The sequence below is a fragment of the Pristiophorus japonicus genome, chromosome 7, assembly GCF_044704955.1.
Source record: "Pristiophorus japonicus isolate sPriJap1 chromosome 7, sPriJap1.hap1, whole genome shotgun sequence".
Lineage (NCBI taxonomy): Eukaryota > Metazoa > Chordata > Chondrichthyes > Pristiophoridae > Pristiophorus > Pristiophorus japonicus.
The window spans coordinates 110,000,466-110,021,462 of NC_091983.1; the positions used below are offsets into that span (position 1 = coordinate 110,000,466).

Consider the following 20,997-nt stretch of genomic DNA (forward strand, 5'->3'; position numbering starts at 1 on the left):
ATCTTTACACCCTTTTTTGAACAATGGTGTAACATTTGCAATTCTCCAGTCCTCTGACACCATCCCCAGATCTATAGAGGATTGAAATATTATGGCCAGTACCTCCGCAATTTCCGCCCTCAATTCACAACGCATCCTAGGATGCATCCCATCTGTTCCTGGTGATTTATTTACTTTAAGTACAGTCAGCCTTTCTAATACCTCTTTATCAATTTCTATCTGATCAAGCGTCCCCACTACCTCCTCCTTCACTATGTCTATGGCAGCATTCTCTTCCTTGGTGAAGACAGATGCGAAGTACTCGTTTAGTACCTCAGCCATATTCTCTGCCTCCATACATAGGTCTCCTTTTTGATCCCTAATCGGCCCACTCCTCTTACTTCCCTTTTACTATTTATTTGCTTATAGAAGACTTTTGGATTAACTTTTATATTGACTGCCATTCTATTCTCATTCCCTCTATGCACCGAGGATCAGGGAAAGGAACAGGGAGAGGGACAGACACAGGCAGAGGGAAAGTGATAGGGAGAGGCAAAGGGAACAAGAGCAGCAAGCAGAGGCACCCAACAGGGGGATGCAGACAGAACAGTAGGAGCAACATGAAGACGTCCATGAGGATGTGGACAGAGGAAGACACATAAACAGAAATGGCAACAGAAGGCCGTACGCACCAGGGTTTTCCTACGTTCACCTCACTGAGAGCAGTGTGTGCGAAGGCTGAAATTTAGGAAATGTGTGGTAACAGAACTGTGCCATTTGCTGCAGCCAGACCTCGGGCTTCAGGCCAGGGTGACGTCAGCTCTCTCAGTGGCAGTGAAGGTCACCATTGCCCTCAATTTCTATGCCAGTGGATCTTTCCAGGGAGCCACAGCAGATAAATTGAACATCTTCCAGATGCTGCCCATTGCTCCATTCATGATGTCACAGATGCTCTGTACAAAAGGAGGATGGACTACGTCTCATTTCCCATGACCAGACAGACACAGCTGCAGCGGTCAACTGGCTTTGTCAGGATAGCGGGCTTCCCCATAGTGCAGGGTGCCATAGGCTGCACACATGTCGCCTTGAGGGCTCTGCTCTCCAATCCTGAGATTTTTGAAAACCAAAATGGATACCACTCACTCAATGTCCAGTTGGTGTGTGACCACACGTGCACAATAATGGCTGTTAATGCTCACTATCCTGACAGCAGCCACGATGCCTTCATCCTGTGCCAGAGCGGTGTGTCAGCTCTGTTCCAGCCACCTAATGCAGCTCTTGGCTGGTCCTCCGGACAAGGGCTACTCGCTATGCACCTGGCTCATGACTCCCCCCGCAACCCCACCACTCCTGCCCAGCACTCTTACAATGACAGTCATACTGCCACCAGGAGCATCATTGAGCAGACCATCGGAGAGCTGAAGCAACGGTTCCGCTGCCTTGACCACTCGGGAGGAGGCCTGCAGTACTCCCCTGAGCGGATGTCCCTATTCATCGTCGTCTGCTGCATGCTCCACAACTTGGCAATCATGAGGGAACAACCATTGCTCGAAGACATAGCCATTGCACCTCAGGAGGAAGAGCAGCAGCAGGACCAGGAGCAGGAGGCGCTGTAGGAGGAGAACAAGAAGTTGTAGGAGGATGCACAGCCGGCAGGCAGGATGGACCAACAACATCCCAATCCTCCAAGGGTGATCCGAGACCTTCTCGTAAGATCTCAGTTCCAATAAGACCTTCACCACTTACCGCTTCCTTTGTGCCTCCCCATAAACACATCAATGAGCCCTTCCTTCAATATCACATGCCCAACACTGAAGTGAGTGACAAGACCAAACAGTAAAGATGAAAATTAACATTTGTGTAAAAATTGCAACATCAGCAGAACATATATCATTCATCCTTGTGCATCTCCTTATATTCCCTTTTAGGTAAACCTACTCTACTACTACGCCGTCATGTGTCCCCTGTGGCTGTAGCACGGCTGGTGGGAGGCTGCTATGTGTCATGGCCAGAGACTACAGATGGCCTTGTAGGATGCCCTCGACCAGCTCTGGGCTTGGAAGGCCCGGCTGCAGAGTGAGGGACCTCAGGCTGGGCTGTGGCAGTCTGGGCTGGCTGGGTGACAGCCGTAGACAGTTGCAATGACGGAGTGGCAGTGGTGGGATCAGAAATGCTGAGAGAGGACAGCAGGACCCTGCTCCACTGAGCCAGTGCCACTCCTCCGGGGCAGCACCTCAGCCTCCACCAATATGATTGAGCACAGATTGCTGGGCTGCTGCGACACTGTGAGATCCCTGGTAGACTGTGATTGACCCAGCGACGATGGCAGCAGCTGAGCTTGTGTGGCATGTAGCTGAGACTGCATGACATCACCGAGATGTTGAGTGGCATCATGCTGAGACTGCATGAGAGCAATCTGAGCATCCAGTGAGCACCAAGACGATGCGTTGCTTCTGCTTGTGCCCCAATAGAAGCCTACACATCGTCCATGAGATGCCTCAAGATCTGGAGCCACATGGTCTATCTGGGAGTCCACCATCATCAGCACACAGGCAATGATCGACTCCATGGTGTATGCAGGGCTGTCCACAATGCAGGAGGCAGACTCCTCCAAGCTCCTTACTGGTGTGTAGCTGTAAAGCATGCACTCCCATGTTCCACCACCAGGGAGCGCATCCTCTGAAGTCCCAAGGAATCCCAGCATTCCTTGGGAGTACTGTATATAAGACGGCCCCTAAGGCCTGTTCCTCACTCTGGAGTGTCTTAATAAAGGCTGAGGTCACTGTTACTTTAACCTCCCTGTGTGCAGTCTCATCTGTGTTAGGAACACAATAACTGGCGACGCGGATACGAATCCAACGCAAAGATGCAGCAAACTGTGGGCATCCTGGAGAAGTTCTCGGAGGATGAGGACTGGGAAGCCTATGTCAAATGGCTAGACCAGTACTTTGTAGCCAATGAGCTGGACGGAGAATGAAGCGCTGCGAAAAGGAGAGTGGTCCTCCTCACGGTCTGCGGGGCACCGACCTTCAGCCTCATGAAGAATCTTCTGGCTCCAGTGAAACCCACAGATAAGTCATATGAGGAGCTGTGTACACTGGCTCGGGAGCATCTTAACCTGAGGGAGAGCGTGCTGATGGCGAGGTATCGGTTCTACACGTGCCAGCAATCTGAAGGTCAGGAAGTGGTGAGCTACATCGCCGAGCTAAGGCGACTTGCAGGTCAATGTGAGTTTGATGGCTACCTGGAGCAAATGCTCAGAGACTTTTTTGTACTGGGCATTGGCCACGAGACCATCCTATGAAAACTTTTGACTGTAGAGACACCAACTCTCAGTAAGGCCATTGCGATAGCACAGGCGTTTATGTCCACCAATGATAACACCAAACAAATCTCTCAGCACAGAAGTACTAGCAATGTTCATCAATTAACTGGAACTGCGTTTGCGAGCAGAAATGTAAAGGGCAGAAACCACGAGTCTGCAACTGCCAGTGGGCCTCAGGTGACCCAGATGACTCCGAGTCCGCAACAACGGATGAATGCAAGGCAATTCACACCTTGTTGGTGTTGTGGAGGCTTCCATTTAGCCTCTTCTTGCCGCTTCAAAGGGTATGTTCGCAAGAGCTGTGGAACAATGGGGCACCTCCAACGCGCTTACAGACGAGCTGCAAGCTCTGTAAAACCTGCTAACCACCACGTGGCAGAGGAAGATCGGTCCATGGTGTATCAAAGCAATTTCGAGCCTCAGAGAGAGGAGGCAGATGATGAAGTACACGGGGTGCACACATTTTCGACAAAATGTCCACCTATAATGCTAAATGTAAAATTGAATGGCTTGCCCGTAGCCATGGAACTAGACACTGGCGCTAGCCAATCCATCATGAGTAAAAAGATGTTTGAGAGACTGTGGTGCAACAAGGCACTCAGACCAGACCTGAGCCCCATCCACACGAAACTAAGAACGTACACCAAAGAGCTTATCACTGTCCTGGGTAGCGCCATGGTCAGGGTCATCTTCGAGGGCATGATGCACGAACTGCCACTCTGGATTGTCCCAGGCGATGGCCCCACACTGCTTGGAAGGAGCTGGCTGGGCAAAATCCGCTGGAACTGGGATGACATCCGAGCGCTATCACATGTCGATGAGGCCTCATGTACCCAGGTTCTCAACAAATTTCCTTCCCTTTTTGAGCCAGGCATTGGAAACTTTTCCGGGGCGAAGGTGCGGATCCAGTTGGTCCCAGAGGCACGACCCATTCACCACAAGGTGCGAGCGGTACCTCACATGATGAGGGAGAGAGTGGAAATTGAGCTGGACAGGCTGCAACGCGAGGGCATCATCTCCCCAGTGGAATTCAGCGAGTGGACCAGCCCGATTGTTCCAGTATTCAAAAGTGATGGCACGGTCAGGATTTGCGGCGATTATAAAATAACTATTAATAATTTCTCGCTACAGGGCCAATACCTGCTATCTAAGGCAGACGACCTATTTGCGACGCTGGCAGGAGGCAAGACGTTCACCAAGCTCGACCTGACTTCGGCCTACATGACGCAGGAGGTGGAGGAGTCTTCGAAGGGCCTCACCTGCATCAACACGCACAAGGGACTGTTCATCTACAACAGATGCCTGTTTGGAATTCGGTCGGCTGCAGCGATCTTCCAGAAAAACATGGAGAGCCTACTCAAGTCGGTACCACGCATGGTGGTTTTTCAGAACGATATATTGGTCATGGGTCTGCCCACCGTCGAGCGCCTACAAAACCTGGAGGAGGTCCTCAAGCGACTAGATCGCGTAGGGCTGCGATTGAAGAGGTCGAAATGCGTCTTCATGGCAACAGATGTGAAGTTTTTGGGGAGAAAGATTGCGGCGGACAGCATTCGGCCCACAGACGCCAAGACAGAGACTATCAGGAACAGGCCCAGGCCACAGAACATCACGGAGCTGGGACTCCTCAACTATTTTGGCAATTTCCTACCGGGTTAAGCACTCTCTTAGATCCCCTACATGTGTTATTGTGTAAATGTGAGAACTGGGTATGCAAAAAAAAACAAGTAATTGCTTTTGAGAAAGGAGAAACATTTTATGCTCCAACAAGCTGCTTGTATTGTATAACCCGTGTAAATGACTTGTGCTAGCATGTGATGCGTCGTCGTACGGAGTCGGGTGTGTATTACAACAAGCTAACGTTGTGGGGAAGCTGCAACCTGTCTCCTATGCCTCCAGGAGCTTGTCTAAGGCCAAGAGAGCCGACAGCATGATTGAGAAAGAGGCATTAGCATGTTTGTTCGGGGTAAAGAAAATGCATCAGTATCTGTTTGGCCTCAAAATTGAGCTGGAAACCGATCACAAGCCCCTCATATCCCTGTTCGCTGAAAACAAGGGGATAAATACTAATGCCTCAGCCCGCATACAAAGGTGGGCATTCGCACTATCAGCATATAACTATACCATCCGCCACAGGCCAGCCACCGAGAACTGTGCGGATGCTTTCAGTCGGCTACCAATGCCCACCACGGGGGTGGAAATGGCGCAGCCTGCAAACTTGTTAATGGTGGCGCAGTGCGCAGACTTGTTGATGGTCATGGAAGCGTTTGAAAATGATAAATCACCTGTCACGGCCCGCCAGATTACGATTCGGACCAGCCAAGATCTTCTGCTGTCCCTAGTAAAAAACTGTGTACTGCATGGAAGCTGGACCAGCAACCCCGTTGAAATGCAAGAGCTAATCAAGCCGTTCCAGCGGCGAAAGGATGAGCTGTCCATTCAGGCAGACTGCCTGTTGTGGGGTAACCGCGTAGTGCTACCCAAAAAGGGCAGGAAGACGTTCATCTCGGATCTCCACAGCACACACCTGGGTAGCTTAATGATGAAAGCGATAGCCAGATCCCACGGTGTGGTGGCCTGGTATCGACTCTGACTTAGAATCCTGTGTACAGCAATGCAGCGTGTGTGCTCAGTTGAGCAACGCGCCAAGAGAGGCACCACTAATTTGTGGTCCTGGCCCTCCAGACCATGGTCAAGGATCCATGTCGACTATGTGGGCCCGTTTCTCGGTAAAATGTTCCTGGTGGTGGTGGATGCTTTTTCAAAATGGATTGAATGTGAAATAATGTTGGGAAGCACCGCCACCGCCACCATTGAAAGCCTGAGGGCCATGTTTGCCACCCACGGCCTGCCTGACATACTGGTCAGTGACAACGGGCCAAGTTTCACCAGTGCCGTATTTAAAGAATTCATGACCCACAATGGGATCAAACATGTCACCTCGGCCCTGTTTAAACCAGCCTTGAATGGGCAGGCAGAGCGGGCAACACAAACCATCAAACAGAGCCTCAAACGAGTCACAGAAGGTTCACTCCAAACCCGCCTGTCCCGAGTACTGCTCAGCTACTGCACGAGACCCCACTTGCTCACAGGGGTGCCCCTGGCTGAGCTGCTCATAAAAAGGACACTTGAAACCAGACTCTCGCTGGTTCACCCCAACCTGCATGATCAGGTAGAGAGCAGGCGGCAGCAACAAAATGTAAACGATAGTCGCGCCACTGTGTCTGAACTGGCGCGTGCGAGTGTGAGAAGCAGTGACGTGGTGTTTGCATCGTCCTCCTATCCCTCCTGCCCTCCCTCCTCCTCCCTCATTTCTTCTCCCTGTAGACCAGGTTGGGGGGAGGGGCTCAGACACAGGCTGGGCCGCGGCTGGAGCATTGTCCAAAAACATAAATGGCATAAGAGTCACTTTAAGGTGAGAGAAAGGGGTAGGCATGCAGGAAGAAAGGTGGTCAGAATGTGGAGCAGCTAAATGATAAGGCCTTCTGTTTAAATGGAAGGTGGGATGAGATGTGTGTATGCAATAACTGTTAGACTGAGTACTGTTTAACTCCATGAGGTATGACCCTGGCTCTGCTTTATTAAGGCCCAAAGTGACTAATATACAAATTGGCTGGCCTTTTATACTTGGGCTGCAGACCAATGGCCTCCAACAGTGACGCCATCTAGTGGCTAGTGATCCCAAAAGTACATACATGACAATACCCACCTATGAGATATTAACACAGTCTTTTAAAAATTGAGACGGTCCGGTGTTTTACGCTCCCGGGTTGACCGTCTCAGTTCAACTCCAGTCTTGGGTGAGTGTTCAGAGTCTATTGTGACTAGTGGCTGGATGGCTGGCCTGATGGGAGTGGAATGGCCATGTCAGGGATTGAAAGTCCATTTTCATTGGACATGTCAGTGATTGAAAGTCCCAATTCACTGATGACCACTGAGTCCTCTGATGACTGGCGATAGGTTGGTTGGTCTTTAATTGTCTCTTCCTCCGACTGTTCCAGTTCGTCTGTGTGCTGTAGCTTTGTCTGATCCATATGTTTCCTGCATGTTTGCCCATTTTTGAGCTTGACAATAAATACTCTGTTGCCCTCCTTGGCCATGACAGTACCAGCGATCCACTTGGGACCCTGACCATAATTCAGAACATACATTTACAGAAATATCGTGTGACACAGCTGCACGATCGTGATACCCTTGCTGACATTGTCTTCTATATTCAACATGATTATTCAAGCTTGCTCTTAAGACCTCTTTTCATCATTAGTTCAGCAGGAAAAACCCCGGTAAGCGTGTGTGATCTTGTCCTGTAACTCAGCAGTATGCATGATAGGCAGGTCTGCAGTGACCCTTGGGTTACTTGCTTCATACTCTGCTTTATGATTTGGACAGCACGTTCTGCTTGCCCATTGGATGCAAGTTTGATCGGTGCTGACCATACATGTTTGACACTGAGATTCTCAATGGTAGCTGTGGATATTCTGGATGACATGATTATACACTCTATCCACTTCGAATATGCATCCACCACAACTAAAAACATCTGCCCCAGGATGGGACCTGCAAAGTCTATGTGGATCCTGGACCATGGTTTAGATGGCCACGACCACAGACTCAGCGGCGATTCTGCTGGTGCTTTGCTGAGCTGCAAGCAAGTGTTGCACTGATGCACACATGATTCCAGATCAGAGTCAATTCCCGGCCACCATACATGGCGTTGGCTTTCATCATTACAATGCTGGGATGTGTGCTATGTAGCTCTCGTACAAATTTCTCTCTCCCTTTCTTGGGCCTAACAACACGGCACCCCGTTAAATTTCACATTGATCATTATCGGTTTGCTCTTAGTTAGAAACGAGTACAGTCCATACACTTCCTCCTCAGGTATCTCAGATTGCGTATCCGGGTCCACGCTAGTCTGACCATCATCCTCCACGTAGTGTGTTGCAGCACGCTTGCTCATCTACGGACACTTGTACTGGAGATGCCCCAATCTCAGACAGCCTTTGCAACTATATTGCTTAAATCGGCACTGCTGATGACGATCATTTCCTCCACAACGCCAACACGGAGAATTGGATGCATTCCCGCTGGTGGACTTTGGGCAGCCACAGGTGTCTTGTATGCAGTAGGGTAGACCTTACCATGTGCCGCTCTGCCGAACGCCGAATCAATCATATTTACAGTACCTCCGAGTTTCGATTTTTCACTGATATCTGCTTTAGGCTTCTATCCGTCATCATGCATGACTGAGTGATCGTGATGGCCCTGTTCAAGTCCAACGTCTCCACCGCCAGTAGTTTACACAGGATCACCTCGTGGTTGATGCCAATTACAAAGAAGTCCCACAGCATGTCTGCCAACACAGCCCTGCAGTCCCGCTCGACGCTGATCTGCGTCACCGACCTCCTCCATTTTGTTAGCCACGAAGAAATGGCTCATAAAGTCAGCCCAATCGTCTCCTTCCACGAATCGCTCCAACAATCCAATTGTGCTCATTTTTGCATGCAAAGGTTCTTGTTGCCACGTCGCCAAATGTTGTGTATGCAATAACTGTTAGACTGAGTACTGTTTTAACTCCAAGTGATATGACCTTGGCTCTGCTTTATTAAGGCCCAAAGTGACTAATATACAAAATGGCTGGCCTTTTATACTTAGGCTGCACACACGTGCGTGCAGACCAATGGCCTCCAACAGTGATGCCAACTAGAGGCTAGTGATCGCAAAAGTACATACATGACAAGAGGAAGACTTTCACTTACCAATGTTGGCCTCAGTGGGCTCGCCGGTCCCCACTACCACGGGGATAGCAACCTGCGGGCCCATAAGGCGAAGTATTCGTTCCTCCAGGCCTGTGAGCTGCTGCAGTTCCGGCTCCTCCCCATGTTTGTTGCTACTGCAGCCTGTTATGTGCCATCTTGGCCGGTAAAAGAAAGGAAGCTTGGTGAGTAACAGCGCAGTTATGTAAGTGGAATAAATGCTTGGGCAGTTTTTAATTGCTGTGATTCTAAATAAAGCATCAAATGAGTCAATAACTGTGAGTAGGCACACCCTGAGTTAAATGCTGCTTTGCTGAGTCTGCACAGAGGCTGCCCTGTAAGAGTTGTGGGAACAGACAGAGGCTCACAGGTTCCTAGGTAAGATTTGGAGGAACATGTACTCACTTTGACCAGACGAGTGAGATCACAGAAATTCTCGTGACACTGTGTGGGTGTGCCGCCAACAACGAAGGTTCCCGACACCTCGGCAGCCACCTCTGCCTAGAGAGCTGTGAGAAGCTGTGGAGTGGCCCTCCCAGCTGGAGGGAAGGGGATGTGCCTCCTGTCCTCCACCGACACCACCAGTGACTCCAATTCAGCATCTGAGAAACGGCTGGCGTCTTGTGCTGCCTCTCCCAGCTACCATGACGGCCCTCACTGTGAAGAAGAGAATCAGCAGAACAAGCAGCAAGGCAACTTCTTTAAGAAGCCCAATGACCAGGTAGCTCATTAAGTGAATGGATCTCACCTGAAATTGGCTGCACATTTCCTCCAGCGCCCTTCCAGTGCCCCTCCAACTCCACGCAGAGGCCATTTAGCGCTCCAACAACACAGCTGTCTGATTTGGGAAACAAAGTGCTGAATTTACAAACTTTCTCCCGCCCATCTCGGCCGGTGCTAAGTTTTCACTTTATTTAAATGATGCACCACAAACTCAGCGCAGGGCAATTTTGGCCCCTTTTACTCTAGATTGCTGCCTGTCCTTTTCCATTACTAATCTGAACCTTATGATACAATGCTCACTGTCCCTAAAATGTTCACCGACTGACACTTGCTCCACTCGACCTACCTCATTCCCCAGAACCAGATCCAACAATGTCTCCTCCCTCGTCGGGCCGGAAACATAATGATCAAGATATTCTCCTGAACACACTTCAGAAATTCTTCCCCTTCTCTGCCCTTTATATTATTACGATCACAGTCTATATCTGTGTCATCCCCGTCGCTTCTGTCAAAGAATTCTGGAAACATAGAAACATAGAAAATAGGTGCAAGAGTAGGCCATTCGGCCCTTTGAGCCTGCACCATCATTCAATAAGATTATGGCTGATCATTCACCTCAGTACCCCTTTCCTGCTTTGTCTCCATACCCCTTGATCCCTTTAGTCGTAAGGGCCATATTTAACTCCCTCTTGAATATAACCAATGAACTGGCATCAACAACTCTCTGCGGTAGGGAATTCCATAGGTTAACAACTCTCTGAGTGAAGAAGTTTCTCCTCATCTCAGTCCTAAATGGCTTACCCCTTATCCTTAGACTGTGTCCCCTGGTTCTGGACTTCCCCAACATCGGGAACATTCTTCCTGCATCTAACCTGTTCAGTCCCGTCAGAATTTTATATGTTTCTATGAGATCCCCTCTCATTCTTTTAAACTCCAGTGAATACAGGCCCAGTCGATCCAGTCTCTCCTCATATGTCAGTCCTGCCATTCCGGGAATCAGTCTGCTGAACCTTCGCTGCACTCCCTCAATAGCAAGAACGTCCTTCTTCAGATTAGGAGAGCAAAACTGAACACAATATTCCAGGTGAGGCCTCACCAAGGCCCTGTACAACTGCAGTAAGACCTCCTTGCTCCTATACTCAAATCCCCTAGCTATGAAGGCCAACATACCATTTGCCTTCTTCACCCCTTGCTACACCTGCATGCCAACTTTCAATGTACCATGACACCCAGGTCTCGTTGCACCTCCCCTTTTCCTAATCTGCCGCCATTCAGATAATATTCTGCCTTCCTGTTTTTGCCACCAAAGTGGATAACCTCACATTTATCCACATTATACTGCATCTGCCACTCGTTTGTCCACTCACTTAACCTGTCCATGTCACCCTGCAGCCTTTTAGCGTCTTCCTCATAGTTCACACCGCCACCCAGCTTAGTGTCATCTGCAAACTTGGAGAAATTACAGTCAATTCCCTCATCCAAATCATTAATGTATATTGTAAATAGCTGGGTCCCAGCACTGAACCCTGCGGCACCCCACGAGTCATTGCCTGCCATTCTGAAAAGGACCCGTTTATCCCGACTCTCTGCTTCCTGTCTGCCAACCAGCTCTCTATCCATGTCAGTACATTACCCCCAATACCATGTGCTTTAATTTTGCATACCAATCTCTTGTGTGGGACCTTGTCAAAAGCCTTTTGAAAGTCCAAATACACCTCATCCACCGGTTCTCCCTTGTCCACTCTACTAGTTACATCCTCAAAAATTTCTAGAAGATTTGTCAAGCAAAATTTCCTTTTCATAAATCCAAGCTGACTTGGACTGATCCTGTCACAGCTTTCCAAATGTGCTGCTATTTCATCTTTAATACTTGATTCCAACATTTTCCCCATTACTGATGTCAGGCTAACCGGTCTATAATTACCCGCCTTCTTTCTCTCTCCCTCCTTAAAAAGTGGTGTTACATTAGCTACCCTCCAGTCCATAGGAACCGATCCAGAGTCGATAGACTGTTGGAAAATGATCACCAATGCATCCACTATTTCTAGGACTACTTCCTTAAGTACTCTGGGATGCAGAATATCAGGCCCCGGGGATTTATCGGCCTTCAATCCCATCAATTTCCCTAACACAATTTCCCGCCTAATAAGGATTTCTTTCAGTTCCTCCTTCTCACCAGACCCTCGGTCCCTTAGTATTTCCGGAAGGTTATTTGTGTCTTCCTTCATGAAGACAGAACCAAAGTATTTGTTAACTGGTCTGCCATTTCTTTGTTCCCCATTATAAATTCACCTGAATCTGACTGTAAGGGACCTACGTTTGTCTTCACTAACCTTTTTCTCCTCACATATCTATAGAAGCTTTTGCAGTCAGTTTTTATGTTCTCTGCAAGCTTACTCTCATACTCTATTTTCCCCCTCCTAATTAAACCCTTTGTCCTCCTCTGCTGTATTATAAAATTCTCCCAGTCCTCAGGTTTGCTGCTTTATCTGGCCAATTTATATGCCTCTTCCTTGGATTTAACACTATCCTTAATTTCCCTTGTTAGCCACGGTTGAGCCACCTTACCCGTTTTATTTTTACGCCGGACAGGGATGCACAATTGTTGAAGTTCATCCATGTGATCTTTAAATGTTTGCCATTGCCTATCCACCGTCAACCCTTTAAGTATCACTTGCCAGTCTATTTTAGCCAATTCATGTCTCATACCATCGAAGTTACCTTCCCTTAAGTTCAGGACCCTCGTCTCTGAATTAACTGTGTCACTCTCCATCTTAATAAAGAATTCTACCATATTATGGTCACTCTTCTCCAAGGGGCCTCGCACAACAAGATTGTTAATTAGTCCTTTCTCATTACACATCACCCAGTCTAGGATGGCCAGCCCGCTACTTGGCTCCTCGACATATTGGTCTAGAAAACCATCCCTAATGCACTCCAGGAAATCCTCCTCCACCACATTGCTACCAGTTTGGTTAGCCCAATCAATATGTAGATTAAAGTCGCCCATGATAACTGCTGTACCTTTATTGTACGCATCCCTAAGTTCTTGTTTGATGCTGTCCCCAACCTCACTACTTGGTGGTCTGTGCACAATGCCCACGAGCATTTTCTGCCCTTTGGTATTCCGTAGCTCCACCCATACAGATTCCACATCATCCAAGCTAATGTCCTTCCTTACCATTGCATTAATTTCCTCTTTAACCAGCAATGCCACCCCACCTCCTTTTCCTTTCTGTCTATCCTTTCTAAATGTTGAATACCCCTGAATGTTGAGTTCCCAGCCTTGGTCACCCTGGAGCCATGTCTCCGTGATGCCAATAACATCATTTCCATTAACTGCTATCTGCACAGTTAATTCGTCCACCTTATTGCGAATACTCCTCGCATTGAGGCACAGAGCCTTCAGGCTTGTCTTTTTAACTCCCTTTGCCCCTTTAGAATTTTGCTGTAATGTGGCCCTTTTTGCTTTTTGCCTTGGGCTTCTCTGCCCTCCACTTTTACTTTTCTTCTTTCTATCTTTTGCTTCTGCCCCCATTCTACTTCCCTCTGTCTCCTTGCATAGGTTCCCATCCCCCTGCCATATTAGTTTAACCCCTCCCCCAACAGCAGTAGCAAACACTCCCCTGAGGACACTGCTTCCGATCCTGCCCAGGTGCAGACCGTCCAGTTTGTACTGGTCCCACCTCCCCCAGAACCGCTTCCAATGTCGCAGGAATTTGAATCCCTCCCTTCTGCACCACTCCTCAAGCCACGTATTCATTGAGCTATCCTGCGATTCCTACTCTGACTAGCATGTGGCATTGGTAGCAATCCTGAGATTACTACTTTTGAGATCCTACTTTTTAATTTAGCTCCTAGCGGCGAATGAGCCACTGGAGTTACCCTAAGGAGCCACTGAAACTTCGGTAGAAAGTTCAGTTTGGTGAGTCTCAAATTTTACATTTTGAAGCTTATTGAAGAGAAAGTAGCTTCTATTTTAACCCTAGCTACTCCAAACTGTACACGATACAGGTAGAAATTCCAATTCAGCTGCATCTTCAATAGGTTCTTAGTTTGAATTACTTTAAAAAAATGGCTGCAATAACCTCCTTTTTTGTCTTTATTAATTTAGCAATGGGAGTATTAATGTGGTCTATGATGTAACCTCTAAAAAAGCTTTAACTAGTGCAGAAATCGAAGACAGCAGCAAAACTGTGAAAGACAATCTCTTTCGATACGCACCTGAGTTCATTGACAGTAAGTAATCTTTTGAATAATAAATTACTTTTGATAGAGAAAGTTCGAAGTTATAAATGTGTAGTTTATGGTAGAACTAGAATATTTATTGCCTAACTAAATAGGGTTTCTATATTTGCATTGTTGGATGTTAAAGCACTTTAAGCAATTATTAATGGTAATTACATTCATTGCATAGTCTGAGCCACTAGTGGAAGGACATGTGCTTATCTCACACTTGAACATCTAAGCAATCAGGACTCTTATTAGTCTCCAGGAATTCTGGGAGCAGCGATGGTTGAGAAATGTAAACTTTAATACAAAGAAGAAATTAAACCAGACTTGCATAACCTTTCAGGTTTTGGACACTTTGGAATAAGCACTCTTGGATGATCTGGATCTCAAAATTGCTGCTTAGTCAATAATTGGTATCACTTTCCATACCTGGACCTGGGTTCAACTTCAGTGTCAGGAGGGTCCAGTGGCTATAATATGCATGACTGCTATTGTGTCCTTGCCCAAAGGCAGCGCAGTTGGAGTTGTTGATGCTCTGGTTCTGAACGTTTTTGTTGTGAGGACTGATTTTCCTCTTAGGTTCTCAGTTAGGTGGAAGTCAGGTGCAGTGTATCCGATGTGTGCTATAACTGCTGAGCAAGAGGTCTGCTTAAATTTGCCTGGCCCCAGTACCCATCTGGCACAAGTCCGCCTCTGACCATGCTTTCTGTGGTAACGTCAGTTAGGGATGGAAATGGGAGCATAGCTGCAGGCCTGAGAGGCATACAGATGCAATGTTCGTCATCAGCATTGTTTCTCATGTAGCCTTACTGCCTAGACTACCACATACTGCCAGACAAGCAGGTGTGAAATTCCTGACAGGTTGAACATAAGAACATAAGAAATAGGAGCACGAGTAGACTATACAGCCCCTCACGCCTGCTCCGCCATTCAATAAGATCAGACTGATCTTTTACATCACCTCCACTTTCCTGCCCTATACCCATATTCCATGATTACCCTTTTATAGCTCAGACTATGATATTCTGTAATGGAAGATGAGGCGAGAGGGCTAGGCCTGCACCTACTGCAGTTAAGACCCAGTCCCAACCTGTAAATCCCAAGGCGGTGTTGCGAGGGAACAGATCTGACACAATTGCTGTCTAACCAATTTCCTCTTTTTTGAGACTCACTTTAATTGGATACAATCCCTTCCCCTAATAATTGGTTCAGTTGGTGCTTTTAGTCCTCCAGCATAACATACGTTTTGCGACTCTATGGCTACATCAGAATTTTTGAACTGGGATTAGTAGTTTCCATGGTAGCCTTAATGCCTAGATTGCTACATACTGCATGACAAGATATGAAAGTTATCGCCAATTCGAATATAGGCTTTATGATTACCTTTCTAAAAATCAAACTATGGTATTAGATGCAAGATTTTGAAATATAGAAAGCAGAATCATTCAACTTGAATTGTCACTTGGCAGTGAAGTGCAGCATTCAGCAGAATACAACTTGTAATGACAGGTGGCAAGAGCCATATTGTAGGTTTTCAAAAGGCCATTACAGTCGAACCCTTTCTCTCATTTATCTCCTTGATTATATAAATAGCTATAATGATGTACATATTAGCTAGAAAGTGAAATCCTGATTTTAACTGAGGTTTGTCAACTTTGGTCGGACATATTCCTGAAGATTTCATCACATGACCTCCTGCCTCCATCTAGTGCAGTCTTGCAGTACCATTAGGTAGAGCATATACCACGCACGCTCCGCCCATTGATGCTTGCCCTAGAGTGACCTTAAGGCCGAGGTCCAACAAAAAACCTGAAATCTATCTATCTCCCTCTTAAATATATTCAGTAACTTGGCCTCCACAGCCTACAGTGGTAGAGAATTCCACAGGTTCACCACCCTCTGAGTGAAAATATTTCTCCTCATCTCGGTCCTAAATTTCCTACCCCGTATCCTGAGACTGTGACCCCTTGTTCTATACTTCCAAGCCAGGGGAAACCCAGTCAGAATTTTATACGTTTCAGAGCTCCCCTCTCATTCTTCTAAACTCTAGTGAATACAGGCCTAGTTGACCCAATCTCTCCTCGTACGACAGTCCTGCCATCTCAGGAATCAGTCTAGTGAACCTTCACTGCACTCCCTCTGTGACAAGTATATCCTTTCTTAGGTAAGGAGACCAAAACTGCACACAATACTCCAGGTGTGGTCTCACCAAGGCCCTGTATAACTGTAGTAAGACATCCTTGCTCCTGTACTCAAATCCTCTTGCAATGAAGGCCAACATACCATTTGTCTTCCTAACTGCTTGCTGCACCAGCATTTTGCTTTCAGTGACTGGTGTACAAGGACACCCAGGTCCCTCTGTACATCGACACTTCCCAAGCCATCACCATTTAAATAATACTTTGTCCTTATGTTTTTCCTACCAACGTGGATAATTTCACATTTATCCACATTATACTGCATCTGCCATGTGTTTGCCCATTCACTCAACCTATCTAAATCACCTTGCAGCGTCTTTGCATCCTCCTCACAACTCACAATCCCACCTAGTTCTGTGTCATCAGCAAACTTGGAAATATTACATTTGGTTCCCTCATCCAAATCATTGATATATATTGTGAATAGCTGGGGCCTAAGCGCTGATCCCTGTGGTACCCCACTAGTCACTGCCCGCCACCCTGAAAAAGACCCGTTTATTCCTACTCTCTGTTTCCTGTCATTTAACCAATTTTCAATCCATGCCAATACATTACCCCCAATCCTATGTGCTTTTATTTTGCACACTAACCTCTTATGTGCAACTTTATCAAAGGCCTTCTGAAAATCCAAATACTCTACATCCACTGGTTCTCCCTTATCTATTCTATCAGTTACATCCTCAAAAAACTCCAGTAGGTATGTCAAACATGATTTTCCTTTCATAAATCCATGTTGACTTTGTTTAATCCCATTGAGTGTTCGAAGATCAGGCCCTCAAGTCTGGCACCAAGCTTATGGTCTACAGGGCTGTAGTGAAACCCGCCCTCCTGTATAGCTCAGAGATGTTGACCATATACAGTAGACACCTCAAATTGTTGGAGAAATACCATCAGCCATGCCTCCACAAGATCCTGCAAATCCCTTGGGAGGACAGACCCACCAATGTCAGTGTTCTCGATCAGGCCAACATCCCCAGCGTCGAAGCACTGACCATTCGACCAGCTCCGTTGGGCAGGCCACATCGTCCACATGCCTGACATGAGACTCCCACAGCAAGCGTTCTATTTGGAACTCCGACACGGCAAGCAAGCCCCAGGTGGGCAGAGGAAACGTTTCAAGGACATCTTCAAAGCCTCCTTGATAAAGTGCAACTTTCCCACTGACACCTGGGAGTCCCTGGCCAAAGACCGCCCTAAGTGGAGGAAGTGCATCCGGGAGGGCGCTGAGCATCTCGAGTCTCGTCGCCGCGAGCATGCAGAAAACAAGCGCAGGCAGTGGAAGGAGCGTGCGGCAAACCAGACTCCCCACCCACCCTTTCCTTCAACGACTGTCTGTCCTACCTGTGACAGAGACTGTAATTCCCGTATTGGACTGTTCAATAAATCTTTCTTGATTTCAAGGGACTGCCTATGATGAGAGTGACCTAACCAGCAGTCCTTAAAGGGATCACTGCAGGCTGCTCCAAAAATCTAAGAGAAAGATTTTGAACAAATTTTACGTGGTCATTAGGGACATTAATGCTCCTTGTGGCCCCACAAACATTGATCCCTCCCTCAAATGACTGACCCTCCAGGGCCTATAATGGAATTGTTCCCCCACCAGCCCACCCCCCCACCCCCCCCATCCCTTTTTCTTACCTGCAGCAGCTTGGCTCCACAGAGGAGCCGCCGGATTTCCTGCCCCCGATCGGTGTAGCTACTTTAAGTGTGCGAGCAGCTCAGCGATTATATTTAAATGACAACCGACCATAAAAATGGTCCCCGACTGCTTCAGTCAGGTGAAAGGCTGACTCCTTCCACCCGCCTCTGGTCTGATGGAATTGATCTCTTCAAAATTGTTCCCATTTTTTTTTTCCTTTCATTCATTTCATTTTTTTTAATAAACTGACACATTCCAGTTCCTAATGAATTGATGTTTGCATAATGCTCATAGATGGAGATGTAGTTAGCAGACGATAGTTAATCTCTATTACACTTTTAAACATTTATTTCATGCTGTGGCATATATTGACATGGCAATAATCAAGTATGTTCAAAACAAGTGAGAATGGAACAAAATATAATTTTATAGGAACAGTAAGTACCAGATTGCACAGCTTTTTAAAAGATGTATGAATGTTGCTTTCTTTAACAGGTACTGAAATACCATGCTATGATTCAGTTTATGGTGTAACAAATTTTAATACCATCGCAGAAATCCCCTGCGATGGGAACGAAGGGGTCATGAAGAAAAAATGTGAAAATAATGGAAAGTATGGTGAAATATTAAATTTCTGTATATCAGCTGCAATCAACGATATTCTTCAGGTACGAATTGTAAGAATAGAAACTACAGTAAGCATTGTCCTTGTTCAAATGTACAACGTGTTCGCACCAAATTCTTCACTGCATTATTTTAGCACAGCTGTTAGCTGGTTGAAAACAATGCTGCTAATGATCCCAATTTATACATGTTTGTTGGAACGGAAGATACCAAAATGACAGAGTTCACATAGACAATTGTAGGGGGATAACGGAAAGGCTTCTCTTTCCACGAGCGGACCCCCTGATATAAGGGGTTGACACTCATCCCAATCCGTGTAGCAACCCTCAAAATTAATAGACAGAGACGGAAGGCAAGGTTCAATGATCTTTAATCACGAACGGTCCGGGAGCAATTTCTCAACACAGCCGCCTGTGAGTGGAAATGCTCTGCGAACAGTAAATTCTTACATCTTTTATACAAAGTTCAAAAACCCCTGTACTTCCCCAGTACAATCTCCCACGATTGGTTACCTTATCAGTAATACCTTGGATTGACAGACCAGTGTCTTAAGGCTGTTTCAGGCCTTCTCTAGGGTGACCTCATCTTGTTAGAATGTGCTGACCTGGCGGCCTTCTGCTCGGGTTGGTTATTGGGGCTATCGAGCTCTGTTATAATTACAGGGTTAGGAATGGACCTCGAACATAGACATTTGTAATGGTCACTTTTTTAAGGGTGTGTAAAGGAAATAACATTTCAGAATGAATAATTACAGGAGGTCCCATCAGGGGGGCAGATATTCAGGGCAAGGGGTCTAAATTGACAATGGAAAAATTCCATCTGGTCAAGACAAGAGAGATAAGATAACATTCCAATGTGCTAATAAACAATTGAGACCCGCCCCGATGTTCTCCCGATGTTGCACTAGGACCACCCACCGGTCCCCCTTAAACATCATCCCGTCCTTAATTTTGATGTCAGCAGCGCCAAAGGGACCTTCTATTACCTCCCCCTTCTCCCTACCTAGTAGGATGGCCTTGAGAATGGGGTCCTGTGCCTGTGCCTGTTTAAGGTACAGGGTTAGAGCGATCCCTGGTGTGCCTCCCCTGTCCCAGGCTTTCCCTGGATACCACAGGATTCCCTCTCTAGCTCCCTTCTTTGCAAATTCGGCTGCCTTCTGGTTCCCCTCCCCACAGGGTTCTGTCTTTGAATGAGCCTTTACCTTATGGATGTAATAATCCCCTCTATTCTTAGTGGCCTTTAAGATTTTATGGAGCAACCATGCTGTGGCCAGAATTGCACGTGAACATTGAATCCGAGCAAATGGAATATGGAGGGGGGATCTCTTCGGGGTGAGTCACCACGTAGGCCACAGCCTCCAGTTCGGTGTGCTGAGCGCTCATGGTGCTGGGGAGTTTTATGACCTTTTCTATCTGAGCAGTCGGGTCATAAATCCTGCAACCTGTGAGCTACTCCCCATTGGACATGGTACTGGAACCATCCACGTAGATGTCCGGGCCCGTCGGGTGTATCCCAGCCCTGAGTCCCTCCTTCACGTCCCATACTCCTTCCACTGTGCATGTGTGCGCCGTCCCGGGATACAATATGTTTCTTGCAAGTTTTGGTTCAGTCAACCCCTGCACTCTGAGATTAAGCTGCGAGAGCAGTAAGGTCCAACGAGCAATGCGGGCACTGCTAACTGTCCCATCCTTAATCCACCCATTGAAGAGCATCTGGGTTGGCGTGTGATGCGTTAGGAGGACTAGTGGGGAGGATCCCATGAAGAGCTGTGAGCGCTTCACAGCCCTATCAATGGCTAAAAGGTGCCTTTTGCAATTAGAATATCCTCTCTCCACATCTGTGAGCACCCTGGTGGAATACACCACGGGTCTCAGCTCGCCGTGTCGCTCCTGGAACAACACTGAGCTCAAGCTGTCCCTGCATAGAAACATAGACATAGAAACATAGAAAATAGGTGCAGGAGTAGGCCATTCGGCCCTTCTAGCCTGCACCGCCATTCAATGAGTTCATGGCTGAACATGCAACTTCAGTACCCCATTCCTGCTTTCTCGCCATACCCCTTGATCCCCCTAGTAGTAAGGACTTCATCTAACTCCATTTTGAATATATTGAGACAAGGCCTCAACAACTTTCTGTGGTAGAGAATTCCACAGGTTCACCACTCTCTGGGTGAAGAAGTTTCTCCTCATCTCGGTCCTAAATGGCTTACCCCTTATCCTTAAACTGTGACCCCTGGTTCTGGACTTCCCCAACATTGGGAACATTCTTCCTGCATCTAACCTGTCTAAACCCATCAGAATTTTAAACGTTTCTATGAGGTCCCCTCTCATTCTTCAGTGAATGCAAGCCCAGTTGATCCAGTCTTTCTTGATAGGTCAGTCCCGCCATCCCGGGAATCAGTCTGGTGAACCTTCGCTGCACTCCCTCAATAGCAAGAATGTCCTTCCTCAGGTTAGGAGACCAAAACTGTACACAATACTCCAGGTGTGGCCTCACCAAGGTCCTGTACAACTGTAGTAA

The 20,997-nt window shown here is 47.2% G+C and overlaps 1 protein-coding gene across 1 annotated transcript in view; it reads left to right on the top strand.

Annotated features, from left to right (window-relative positions):
• The window catches only part of LOC139266607 (adhesion G-protein coupled receptor F2-like), a 109,873-nt gene that overhangs the window by 23,145 nt on the left and 65,731 nt on the right, over positions 1-20,997 (top strand). Inside the window, exons 7-8 of the mRNA XM_070884202.1 lie at positions 13,898-14,022; positions 18,349-18,521. Of these exons, the coding sequence (XP_070740303.1) occupies positions 13,898-14,022; positions 18,349-18,521 (298 nt within the window). The remainder of the gene's footprint in view (positions 1-13,897; positions 14,023-18,348; positions 18,522-20,997) is intronic.